The sequence below is a fragment of the Limulus polyphemus genome, unplaced genomic scaffold, assembly GCF_000517525.1.
Source record: "Limulus polyphemus unplaced genomic scaffold, Limulus_polyphemus-2.1.2 Scaffold5218, whole genome shotgun sequence".
Classification (NCBI taxonomy): domain Eukaryota; kingdom Metazoa; phylum Arthropoda; class Merostomata; order Xiphosura; family Limulidae; genus Limulus; species Limulus polyphemus.
This window is the reverse complement of record NW_013670828.1, coordinates 27,414-41,595: the sequence shown is the minus strand read 5'-3', so window position 1 is coordinate 41,595 and position 14,182 is coordinate 27,414. Positions and strand designations below refer to the sequence as shown.

Sequence of the window (14,182 nt, the reverse complement as noted above, 5' to 3'; positions counted from 1 at the left end):
CCTTCCCTCTAGTCTTTCTCTGGTAAAGTAGGGACGGTTAGCGCAAATAGCCCTCGTGTAGCTTTGCGCGAAATTCAAAACAAACAATCAATCAACAGTCCCTGATTCTTCGGAACGTTTTGTACTTTTTCGTTTTTGCATCTTGACTATTAAATTGGGGTTTGGTGCGTATTGTCCATTGGGTGTTTATACGAGCCTCAATCTCAGGTGTGACAGTTGGCGTAGTCCAGAGATATTTCTTTGTCACATATAATAATGCTGTTTCAGAACAATCTAAACGCAAATTCATATTTCATAAAACCTATCCTCAAGATACACCCAGAATTTGTTGGATTTCGCAGAAAAGCTATACGAGAGCTATCTGTCCCTAATTTTGAAGAAATAAATTAGAGAGAAGGTATCTAGATAACAACACCTATCACCAAGTCTTTTCAGACCGAACAGTGGGATTTGACTGTCACTTATAACGTATCCATGGCCACAAAGTGCGGAACGCGAACTACTGAAACTGAGCCCAGTTCCCAAAGTACAAAAAAGCTTCCATCGTTAATATCGATCTGAAGTTTCTGTAAGGCTAAAAGGAAGGTTATCGCCACTTCCAATTTTCCGTCTTTCTTATACAGTTCTTACAAGTTCAGTGACAGTAATCTTATGAAATGACATTTATTCCATTATACTCTTGGATAAAAATTTGGCAATTGTATTTACCCCAGCTGAGAGAGAGAGAGAGTCAACATGATATAATTATTAACATGTAAAAGTTTAAGACAGAAATTTAGTCTATACTAGTAGAAACGCCGCCCTAAGGGCGTCAGTTTGTGGTAGTAATTACTAATCGTAGTATTCATGCCTCATTGAAAAAAAAAAAGTAAGAAAGAGAAATAATGAACAGGAAGTGTTCGGATTGTGCTGATATAAGCTGTAATGTTTTTACATATTAATAGTTGTATCCTTTATTGAGAAAAATACGTTTTTTAAGAACTCCATTTTAGCACTATATTTATAAATTACATCAATAAAGATATAATCAAACTCTCACGTACAGTCCTAATGAAAGTCGTGTTCTTGTTGTGAGGAGAATACTTTTTATTTAAAATTACGCTCTGTTATAAAGAAATTGTTGTTGCATATACTGTTGTTATTTCTAGTTGTCTGAATCTTGAATACTCAAGTGTGAATATTTTTATGGACTTTTGTTTGTGATGCTATTAAATAGATGGCGTTACATTGCATTTATTATTTCGGTTACATACATAGATACACGCTATGTCACTATAGCAAGATAAGCGTGTGTTCCAGAGAGACAGTGAATTAGAATTCCACGAGTTAGTCATTTTTTAATATAAAAATTAATTGGCGTTTGTTTTGGTAAACAAAGTTCACATAATTTGCAGTATTAAGGCTTCCAACACAATGAACAGTTTGTACAAAAACAATCCTGCATGTAGAAAAAAAAAAAAAGAAAAAAAAGGAAGATGAACATTGTTGGAATTGATCCGTGAATTATTTTTGGTTGTTGTTAAGTGCTGTGCTCACCGCGGATGCCGAAACCCGGTTTTAGAATTACAACTCTTGAAACTTATCGATGTGCCACTGTGGAACACCAGTAAATTGTTCTGGTGGATATATTATCTTTCTTAAAAGCAAATTGTTAAGAATTATTATAATAAACATTTTTGCAATAAGTCACCAAAACATTAATTCTTCAAGACTGCGAGATCATCCGTGTATTAAAAAAATAATCTATCTTAAATTCCAGTACATAACAAAACAATTACGTCTATTATTTCTAAATTTGCTCATAACTTGTTTAACCACGTATAAAATAGCACTTAGGATACGTAGTTTTTGCTGGTGTAAAAACTGTTATCGAGTTCAATGCCTTTACTTCCAAAAATTGAGCAACCTTTCGTTACTTCTTTTCTAAATTTTCCGTTAAATGTTAGACGAAATGATAGAATAGTAGCTAAAAGCACTGTAATAACAACACTCACGGTTGATTTACAGCAATTGAAGATGTAGTTTCAAAGATGGGATGAAGTTTTATTTGAGAAAAGCTGATATAACATATAATGAGGCTTACGTCGTAACAGAACAGTATCTTTGAGACAAATTTTTAATAAGTTCACTGCATTTTTTTAAATGACAGTACGTACATCAAAAGAGCTAATAGGTTTGATGTAAAATTTATATGGATTTGTAAAATTGTAAAAGTTTCTATTTTTATAATTTCCTTTTTTTTTTATCATGAAACGTGAAGTAATCAAAACATACAATTTACGTTTCTGTAACTAATAATTGACTAAACACTCGTATTGTTTTTATTAAATTTATTGCTTTAAAGATCTTGACTTACAAACATATCTGTAATTAAAATATTAAATTTTCTGTACATTGTAGAAAATAGTAAATTATCATCACTTAAGTCCTAGGGCATATCGGTAAAATAAATACTGATGTAATCTTTAATTCAAAGGGAGTTGATCACTTATCCGCAAGCAGGTTTCTAAGAAATCTTACCCCATAACATTTATCAGATTTATTGTATCTTATTTAAGCATCATCGTTTAAAGAGTTACTGGTAGTATTTCTAAAAGAATCTACTAAAATTGGGTTTAAAAAAATCTTGAATAATACAAGTACTTTGACAAATAGTGATTGCCGAGTAAAAAGTTATGATTTTTTACTTGACTGGAGATGACATCGACAGTACAACTTGTAGGATTTTTTTTTTTAAGTTGGAACGTTCAAACTTAAATGGAAAATTTGTCAGAAAAAAAAAATGATCTAGAAACATAAAATAGTCTTTATTTGTGTAGAACATGAAACATGCTTCGCTGTATACATACAATGTCACGTAGCTGCTATTCTGAATTATCAATCCTTATCATTGAAATGGAAAATGCAATTTAAACATGCCCCAAAGAGAAAGCAATTATCAAATACAATTTCCTAATATAATACAGTATTAAATATCAGAAAATGAGCGTATTAATTCTTTATATTTTTTCTTTAATTTGCAAATATTTTGTGCTATGTTGGGTGACATTTAAATTTTAAAAGCAACGTGCAAGAATTTTCATTGAAAGTTTAAAACATTTTCCTGCCAAAGGGTTTAAGAGATGGTAAGAAAATTCCAACATAAGGGATAAAAATAGTAAAACAGTCAATAGTTAACTCTGATTATAAGATGTAAACAATAACAGTCTTAATCGTTCTACCAAATGTTTTAGTTTTTCTCTTGAACAAGGTATGCACACAAAATTAAGTTTCCATGAAAAAGCTGATTAACACACTAATTTGGTGGTGAAATTCACTAAGCTGAATTCTACCATTAAGTTTATAAAACTATACAGTAGTCTTAATCATACTGAGCTTAAAAATCAATACAATACACTGTCACAAAAGAAGAATAGGTATGCCAAACCAAGTCTTATTTTCAAATAAATGACCTAAATAAATATGCTATACCAAAGTTTTGAAACTTCAAATGCTTATATCTTTGAGAAACAAGAACAGAATACGAATGTTTAAATACTTAATTTGCTTCTTAGTAAGTTTTATCTAAAACATACATGTCACAAAAAAATTGTGTACAACTTTTTTTCTATTTTTCTAATCCTTAGCATTCCTTAAATTAGATATATTTGACTATCAAAAAAAAAATCACACATCTTTATCCTTGAGCAAATAACAATAAACCTGACATGCAATATATGCATCAACTTTAATGTTAAATTTGGTTATTTCACTACACTGTTTTAAAGTGTTTTTACAAGTCATTAAAAAATTACAATTATATCTATATATACAATACCCACACACTAAAAACTTGTATATGTTATTTATTTTATCTAACCCTACACTATTTAAATATGCTGCTGGACTGTATATCCATTGTTTTCTCTTTTGGTGGTCAAGGAAATTTCTATTCAAGTGTGTTTATTTTTTAAGAGATAATTCTACCTTCACTAACATTTTTTTTTTTATATTTCAGCATTTAAACCAAACGGACTCATTAAGTAATGCTTTTAAGTATCTGCATTACTTTCCTCTCTCTGTTCAGTAGATCAAACTTCAATCTTTAAGAACTAATGGTTACTAGGACAAGTTATGCAAAATTATAATAAAAAATAGAGAACGCAGTCAGTCTAGCAAACAATTTAACTGATGTTCATTGGTTATCACTGTAAAAATACCTAATGTTACTGTATCTTTAGTCCTGAAACTTTTATTTGAGAAAAAAAAAAATTGCAATGGATTTCTTTTCCTATTAACTACCTGAATATATGATATTTTATGAATTACTTAACTAACGAGTATTGATGAAAGCAAGGATGGAACTGATGGACTGAAGACTTGGGGGTTTGAGAAACTTTGATTTGTACAATAATTCACAGTAATAAAAGTTCTCATTTCTTCTAAGGAATTATGTTCCTAATTTCACTTCAACTTTTGTTAGTTCTCAAATACTATCTCTTACATGTATGACTAACATTCATATATTTTACGGCATTACCTTCAACAATGCAAACAGACCATACTCATGTGATATTCACTTGCTTAATACCAAATACTTGGGTAATTTAAAACATTTTCATATTGTTTAACAATTTAGTATTAGCCATGACAGTTAACCAGACCATAAAATACAGCTAAATTACCTTCAACAATGCAAACAGACCATACTCATGTGATATTCACTTGCTTAATACCAAATACTTGGGTAATTTAAAACATTTTCATATTGTTTAAAAATTTAGTATTAGCCATTACAGTTAACCAGACCATAAAATACAGCTAAATTTGTGATCTTTATATAAAACCTTAGATAAGAGAATACATGAAACCACCAGAAATGTTTTTCAGCACAGTGAACATACTGGATTCACATAACAACCACCAATGGGCCACATTTTTCATTAAAAAACACTTTAAAAAATCAACTGTGCCCTCCTCTCTTTTGTGTTGTATTCCAGGCCACTAGTTAAAAACCATAAAACTACTTATCTAAGCATAAAGATGGCAGGCAAAACTACCTCAGAGTCTTGAAACTGATAGCCTGAAAGTTATTCTATAATCTATTTTAAGGTATAGTTAAAAATTTAACAGCTTACAGCAAGATTTTCAGTGAAAAATTGTAAGCTAAACTATCACATAAGAACATAGGAAATACAGCTCCTCTCTCCCAGTGTTGCAAGAGCTCAATATATTACCAGTCACAGTTCATGCAAATCACTGTAACACATTCTATTTTTAGGGTTCTAACTAACACATGATATTGAGAGGTCAAACTAAGTAATCATGGCTTTCTTTTCTATGAGTGTAACATCTTACTGTTCAAAAGTAGAATTCAAAGTGATGTATCATCTTTAGAGAAAGTTAATAACTTTAATTTCAAAGTAGAAAATTAAATACAGGTAACACACTTCATTCAGATAACTTGCAATAATGAGTGTCCATAAAATAATAACAAAAAAATTGGTCAAACTCAAAGGTAAATAAATAAGAAAAAAAAAAATGGTGCTGGAAAATAGCATACCAACAACAGGAACTTTGCATCAAAGTTACTGAAGCAATAGGTTTTTACAGTAATTAGCACCTTTAAGTCTAAATTAACAATATGTTCAACTGCAGATTTGATTACAGTACGAGTAGTCATGTATACCCAGTTAGTTTCATATCAGTATATGTTATGATTATGAGTATGCTTACTTAAGTTTATATTTTATTGTTCATTCTGGCTTATGGATTTTCTTAATTTAATTTTTTTTTAACCAAACATACCAATCTATTTAATGATTGTTTGAAAGTCAAAATGTTACCCATTTTACAGAATTTCTGACCCCTATCAACGGTCCACTGTAGTGTATTCAGTTTGTAAATGATAAAACTACAGCTAAAAGCCTTTGTAAACCTTAAAGTTTTGTAATTTACATCCTAACAGTTTTTGAAGTTTTAGCAACGGTTCACTTTTTAAACAAATACAAGTACCTCATTCTTTTGTTGAGGTTTACTCAATTTCTTACATATGACTGTTTCACTATGCTGCATTAACATCCTGAGGCTTTTGAAATGTTTAGGAAACCTTATGTTGGGTTTGATATTCCCTGAGAAATGAACTGAAGCCTACTAGACCTTTTCACACAAGAAAATTAAACATGCAAGATAAAAGAATTAAAACACACTGATCTCTTTACAAGGTTTTGTAAAAATTTTAGGACAGGATCTAATACAGAAATTCTTTCGTAATTTTCTTTCATCCTGAGAAAATTTACATCACAGACAAGTTAACCACTGTGAATTCCAAATACATATAAACAATATTACAGTAGATGGATACGTCATCCAGGTAAATATGTTAAATTCTGAGACACGTTACCAGACATCACTAATGTTGCAACTCCACTAGAGCCATAACAATCTTGTAGATTCTTATCTTCCTGTTGAAAGTTATTCTTCTGCGGACTCACCTGTAAAAGCTGACCTGTGCTGGTCAACAAGTAATACTGTTGACCAGGGGAATTGGAAGCTGGCTGTGTCAACATATTCTCTTCCCCAGGAGACTGTACCAATTGTGTTTCTGTGGCAGAGTATGGTGGTTGCTGAAGTGTGTTATTGTGTACTACAGGTAAAGATGTCACTGTGTTCACCATCTGTGTGTTATCTAAAACAGATAGTTGGGGTACAGGATTTACAACTGTTTGGTTATTTATCATAGAAATCTGAGGCACTCCACTAACAATCTGCTGGTCATTCACCACAGAAATCTGTGGTATTCCACCAACAACCTGCTGGTTTTCCACAAGGGAAATTTGGGGAACACCACTAACAATTTGTTGGTTTTCTATCAGGGAAAGCTGGGGTATTTCATTAATGATCTGCTGATTGTCTATTATAGGAAGCTGAGATAGTCCACTGACAATCTGTTGACTGTTCATAACAGAAAGTTGAGGTGCTGGATTTACTACCTGTGAACTGTTCACAACAGGTAGCTGAGAAAATGGGCTTCTCACTACAGATAACTGCTGTACAACGGGAACCTGGCCCGTCAGCTCTGCAGACCTAACTTCCGAGGACAGCTGTTGCGAAGAAGACCTAATGACAGACACTTGTTTTGCTGCAGGTTTAAGTGTATACATTCCAGGGCGTGTTGTTGGCAAGGTAAAAACATTAGCTGCATTTCTACCTGGCATGACAAAGACTGTGCTTCTTGGTGTGCTCGTGTCAGTGGACATAACATTGCTCACTACTGGATTGGAAACTTGCAGATAAAGTGCTCGTTTTTCTAATGAGCCAGATGACGATGATGATGATGGTGCACACAGCTGATGTTCTACAGGTGGGGAACCAAGAAGATTATTTCTTTTATCCTCAAAGTCAACATTAGCTTTTACCTCATCAGAAAAAGTCTGAGTAAGTGGTAAACACTGTTTAATCACAGAACCTGTTGTGCATAGCTTTAACTGTGGGTTACTAAAAGCAGGTAGACTGTTATTTCTACAAACAACTGTTGAACTGGACTGAATTTTATTCTGTTTCAAAACAGGTGCTAGGGGAGGTGGTTCTGAGACTTTTAATGGTAACTGATGAGATTGGTTTGTTGAATTTACAAGAGAAGACATTGTGCCATTAATAACCTTCTGCAATTCTGAAACACGACCTGCCTGTGTAATGACTGAAGTAGTAACTGTACCAGATTTTATAGACGATGATGATGATGATGCACACGTAGTAACGGAAGAAATGCTGCTGACTGTTTTTGGCATTAGTGTGAGAACAAGTTTAGTGCCTTCACTAGTTGCTACAGTTGAAATCTTGGCCCCATTCTGCTGTAGCAGTTCTGATAGAGGAATATTGATAGGGGATGAGGATGACTGGCTCGAAGATACCTTTGTGGTAACTGGTTGGATGTTAGGAGTTGTGTATCTGAGCTTAGTCGAAGAAACGGCTGTGGGAAACAGATTCGAAGAATTTGACTGCCGTGTTTGTTGAGCAGTTGCTATGTGAGTCACTACCTTTGGGTGACTTGGAGATCTTGATACTATATTGTTAAGGGAGTTATTACCAGTGTTAGTGCTGGGAAAAGAGTCTGAAACAACATTTTGGGAATTAGCTCGACTGTCATTATTGCGAACAACTTGAAAGTACATTTTCCCGCTTTTAGGCTCCACAACTGGTACAAGCATAAAGATGGAATTGTTAGATTGCTGAGAAGATGTTTTGTTGGAATGTGTCAAAGTTTCTGAATCAGATGGAGAATTTCTTGACTTGAAAAACTTCTTAGGTTGTCTGGAAACAGAGGAGGAGCTAGTTATTATTGCATTTGCTGAAGATTCCAAACTCTGATGTGTTCTCATGACTGGGGAACCAGTCTGCTTTGCTTCACTTGACGAAATCACCATTTTATTTTTTTCAGGTATGGTGTTCAACAAGAAACAAGATGCAGAAGAATTGGCACTGTAAGGACTCGTGTAAGTAATTCTATTACTATTTGATTTTAATAATTTATCATTAGAATTATATGCCTCTGTGATAGACCGGCTGGTCTTACTGATGATATTTGGTTTTAAATTACCCAAAATGCCTTTAAATGTAGTAATATTAGTTGGAAAAGACAAAGAGCAACTGAAGCTAGTTTGAGGTTCTTGTAGTTTTATCTGACTAGATTTTGAATCTTCTTTAGTGGTAGACTTTACAGAATCTGTATTTTTATCACTTTCATTTTCTGCTCTATGTATATTTTCCTGATTGGTCTGCTCAACATTTTTTGATTGAAAAGAAAACCTGGGCATTTTTTCAGTAAGAATTTCCTCATCCAAGTAAGGCAAACGTAGCTTCCTTACACGACCTCTGGAACTGACGGAAACTTGAAATGGGCTCATCTTCTCTTTGCACGCCCCATTTTCTTCCATCTTTCTCAGATTCCTTGGTTTTGTGACTTTACCACAAAGAACATCCTCATGAAGGTCCAGCCTCCTTAATTTCCGCTTACGTCCTCTAGAACTAACAGATACTTCATAAGAATCAGATATATATTCCAGCTTATTTTTCCCCCTCTTTCCTGTTTTAATGGCCGTAGATTCATCTTCAGAGACAGAGGAGCTTTCACTACTGTCTTCTTGTTCATTAAATTCAGTACTCCAAACATTAGGGTGCATCTAAACATGATTAACATAAGAAAAATGTTAAAATTAATGAAAATAATATAGTATTGGTATTAATATTAATCACTTTCATGTCTGGCAATATATTCCAGGAAATTTTGTATTATGTTCTAATTATAAAGTAATCTTATGATTTACTGGATTGGAAGCAGCAGTATGGTATGAAAAAGAAATTTGGTTACAATCTTAAACAAAACATTATTGAAAACAAACTTTACAAGAGAAGGTAAAAGCTATTGATTTATTTTCAATGTTCTAATTTTGTATTTTTTTTTACAAACTGTATATATAAAAATAAGATACCCTTAACTAGCAACAATAATAATATCTGAAACATAATTTCTTGCTTTATGATTTTATAAGTATTTTATAAATTACAATACCCCAACTTTCAGCAAACACACACTTCATTTATTCTCTAAAAAAAAAAAAAAAAAACTCACTATACAGATGCCTTGAATTTATGTATTTACATATATTTATAGGGACACTTCTCAAAATTAATGAAGAAATTCAATCAATCTTTAGTCAAGTACAGTACATAAGTATTTCTCTGATCCTCAAATGTCTCGATAAATTTGTAATGGAAAAAAAAAAAAAAAGTTTAGGAGGGATGGGGATTCAAACCCACAACCCGCAGATTGCAAGTCAAGCACCCTAACCACCTGGCCATGCCAAGCCTAAAATATGATAGAAGACATTCAAATACCTCATTATTTTTAGATGCTCGTTTCTGAAAATCTTCCCATTCCTTTTTTAAGCGCATTCTGATTCTTCGTTCAGTCAGATGTAATTTTGTTTCCCATGGCTCTACTTCAGCTAACAGTGCACGTAGTTGATTACAAAGGTGAGTTTCACAGATATTTTTCCGATTTTTGCCCTGTCAAAAAGATTATCTCAATATGAGAACATTTCACAAGCACAACTGAAATAATAAAGCATAATTTTCATCACTGTTTAAGAGAAAATATAAATAAGTTAATGAATCAAACAGATTATTTTTCTGTAAACACAAAGTAAAATTGCAGGAAAAAAACCAAAACACACTAAATCATCACCTCATAATCATCTTACTTATAGAGAAATGTATGAAAAACATATAACGATACAGTAAAATAGGTATGACCATATAAAACCAATTATGACAACTGAAGGCTATTCACAAAAAAGAAAGTCACTAAATAATTTAATCACAAAAGGTCTAGAATCCTACTAGATATCTCTGGAAAGCTAACCTACAACCCTAAATAGGCTTACCTAATATACAAAGGTTATACATTATTAACCTTCTCTCTGCAGCATCAGAGTTTACTTCTTGTGTGGGATTTTTTGTTGTTATTAATTTTGCTATGATGTTAATGTCATTTTATGCTACAGTTTCAAAGCCTCAAACAGATTGTTTATGATTTCACAGAAGAATCCTTCATTTTGTGACATCATATTCATTCACCTTTTAATAACATTCAAAAATCATCAGCACAAAATTGTTTAGGCCTACTGCTCTCAATTATTTAATTTATTAATCTTAATATTTGTACATGATACACACATTTTACATGGAAACAACATACAAAATATTTTGAGATAAATCTCAGAGCTTCTCCAACGTTCACTGCTTTGATTTTTTTCAGATGATATAGAAAGAAACCTCTTGTACAAGTAAAAAGCCTAGTTTATCCACATTTTTTTCCCGAGCTTATCATGGTTAAACAGTGATATTCAGCTGTAGAAGCAACTCACTGATAATGGAAGAGCCCTAGAATTTATTCTAAAACTTCTGTGAAAGCATGTTATCCTGATGAAGATATGCAATATTCATATGATTTACACATAGCCAAGACAAATATATCTGCTTGGGACATAGGAAAAGAAGGTTAGTGTGTCATACACTCAAGGTCACAATTCAACAAAATGGTTAAATAAACACTATAGTAAACTTAAGATCAAAAACAAGAATAAACAAGAGAACCCAATTTTCTAATTTTCTGCTTTATCCTTTAGAGAAATGCGAGACACACACAGAGATAACAACAAACAGATCAGAATTTTCTTTTCTTACGCTTACAGTAGGTTCCTTTAATTTTGATATGTTAAGTTTTAAATTGGTTTTACATCTTTTTAATATATTACTTGCTGAAAGGGAAAAGATCTATATTAGCAGTTGTTTGAGTAAACCAATAATCCATTTCTGTGAAGCAACAAAAACAACAACAAAAAAGACCAAACTATAGAGAACACAACATTTTTTAAGAGTTCCAGAATACATTAATAAATAATATAAAACAAAAGAATTGAAATACTGAAAGTTTACTAGCAAAGAGAATTAGCTGATAGAGATATTAAGGTTTGTTTTGTTTTGAAATTCTCACAAAGCTACACAAGGGCTATCAGCTAGTTAACACCACCCTCTGCCAACTCTTTTACCAAAGAACAATGAGATAGACCGTCACATTATAATGTCCCCAAGGCTGAAAGGGTGAGCATGTTAGGTGTGAAAGGGATTCAAATCTGTGACCCACAGATTGCGAGTTGAGTGCCCTAACCACCAGGACGTACAAAGAGAGGTTAAGGAATCTCAAAAGTCTCACAGTTGTCTATAATGATGTCACACCTAAACTGTTTTGGATTCCCAAACTACATAAAACACCATACAAATACTAGTTTACTGCCAGTGTTAAATTTGCTATAACTAAGGATTTGTCGATTGTAGTAGATAAAGGTTTGAAATACATTCAAGAGCAAATCGATTAATAATGTAAGAGTAACAAAGAAAGAGCTGGTATTCATTACCATTGATAATTCCAGTGAATGCAAAAAGGAGAATTAAATATTTTGAGACTGAAACAATAGAACCTTGACATTAGTAACCTTTACAGTAGTCTTCCTATTTATGAAATGAAAGTCTTTCATCAACAATTTCAACATCTTTTTGAGAATTCTAGTACATTAATTCCTCGTGTCAGTAAACCAAGAAGTTTCTGCCATAATGTTACACATAGAAATTACACTTTTAACAATAACAGAATTCATACAAGCTATGTATCTTTTACTTGAAGAGACATTATTGCAATACGACCAACATATTTTCTAACAAATGTAAAGAACGCCTGTGGGAGTAAATTCAGCCCACAAGTTGCAGATTTATGGCAAAGCTACTACCTGCTGCCATTTGTAATTTTGAGCTAACTGACTAGAAGAAAGGCAGCTAATCAGCAGCACATTACCACTCACACTGGTAGAGTGACTGTTACACTTATAACAAATTCAGATCATAGAGTGTGGGAATTATTTTGGGCCAAGTCTGATGCAAAGGTTATGATTATGAATTTGAGAAAATACAAGAAAATAACTGAAACCCTATACCTGCTCTTAGAAATAGCAGTAACTTTCAAGTGAAAAAGTGAATTTCAGTATTGAAAATAGTATTATTCTAACATTTTCTTCAGCAGACAATTAAGAAATTTTTTGTATCTTGTATACATCAACTTAAACTCATATTTTCTATATTAGCTACACAGCATTATTTATATAAAACAAATACTTTTAACTTAGTTATTTCTTTAATGTAAATTACATTTTAGTGTGTCCCCAAAAAAATAATTTTGGGTCATGTGTTTAAATGCCTATACAATATGATATAAATAATCATTATTTCCTGTTTAGGGAACCCTGAAGTTTGAACATGGCAAGACTGAGACTTATTCAATGAATGAAAATTATTGAGTGGTGGCACCAGACAAAAAAGTGTGGTACAGATAGATACAGCTCAATTCTCGGACTGTGACCAAGCTTGTTACAATGGATACTGTTTGTCATCAGCATAAAGGCTATTGTGAAAGAAGGCAAACTTCTAGCAGTACTGAAAATTTGGGAACATTTAAAAATGTTACTTAAAAATTATGTAAGCTTTAGTAAACTATTTTCCTTTTAAATTTGTAACTAATTAAAAAAATAATACAATTCAAATTTCCAGATATCAAACATAATACTATAATACTGTGAAGTGTAAATAAATATTACCTTGCCCTTTTTTTGGGATTCATTATTTTCAAAATTCGAGAGCAACTTCCGCAAACAATCAACACTGTGTGCAACTAGTTCAAATTTCTTAATGTTGGGCTCTATGCTATATATATGAGGTTCTTTCTCTTCTTCTTTTGTACTTTTTGGTTCACATACTTCTTTCTATATGAAAAATAAAATAATCTAACACTTAGAAGCACAAAAATTTAACAGAGTTTGTCCAACTACCAAAATACTAAGACTTAATAAATACAAATATGTGCACATTAAACTTTCTAGCAGCACATCAAAGAAAATAAGGCACATTTTGGGGAAAATCAGGACATAACTGGAAAATATCAGGTGACATGACATTAATAAATATTTAGTAATTAATGATGCACTCATCTAGAAGTTTAGGTTTGTTTTATAAATTTGATACAAATACCAAGCTCTCTTTAATACTAAGAAAACTTGCAGAAACCTTCTCAGTAAAATCTCATCTGGTCAGTCAGATTGTCACTAAAAAGGCTTCTGTTACAAATGAACAACTTGAAGAGGTAACACACACACACACACACACCTTTTCTCTTCACCAAAAATAAGCAAGTTACAAATTTCTGACAAAAATGGTTACGAAATTGGAAAATAGGGGCATTGGAAGACACATATTTATATTAATTATCAGCTTGTTTCCTTGCACTCTCTACAAATAGTAGTTTCTGTAATAGTTATCAAGTTTCACCTATGTTTTATGGTAATTTCTAAAATGTATGTTGGAACAAAATAAATAACATGTATTGCCCCAACCTAAGTCAGTACCATAAAGTGTGATCATGGTGTCATCGTTACGTATTATACAGTTGTGTATGTTGTCTTTTATATTATCAAATTGGTCTACACATCAAGTTTCCTAACATCGTGTCCATCGTGTTCCACAATGTGTGGAAAAATGAGTCTAGGCATTTTGTTAAGAATAAGTTGTTGTGCAGGACTGAAATATGGTAAGGTTT

General features: G+C 32.3%; 1 protein-coding gene across 3 annotated transcripts in view; it reads right to left on the bottom strand.

Moving 5' to 3' along the window:
• Window positions 1-2,788: 2,788 nt before the first annotated feature.
• Window positions 2,789-14,182, bottom strand: part of LOC106472285 (uncharacterized protein KIAA2026-like) — a 38,325-nt gene continuing 26,931 nt past the window's right edge. For 2 of the 3 annotated variants that reach the window (XM_013932916.2, XM_022400882.1), the window contains exons 12-14: window positions 13,188-13,352; window positions 9,877-10,047; window positions 2,789-9,161 (exon numbers count right to left, since the gene is read on the bottom strand). In XM_013932916.2, coding sequence (XP_013788370.1) covers window positions 6,345-9,161; window positions 9,877-10,047; window positions 13,188-13,352 — 3,153 coding nt within the window. In that variant the 3' untranslated portion in view covers window positions 2,789-6,344. The remainder of the gene's footprint in view (window positions 9,162-9,876; window positions 10,048-13,187; window positions 13,353-14,182) is intronic. The other variant, XR_002613436.1, reaches the window with a different exon arrangement.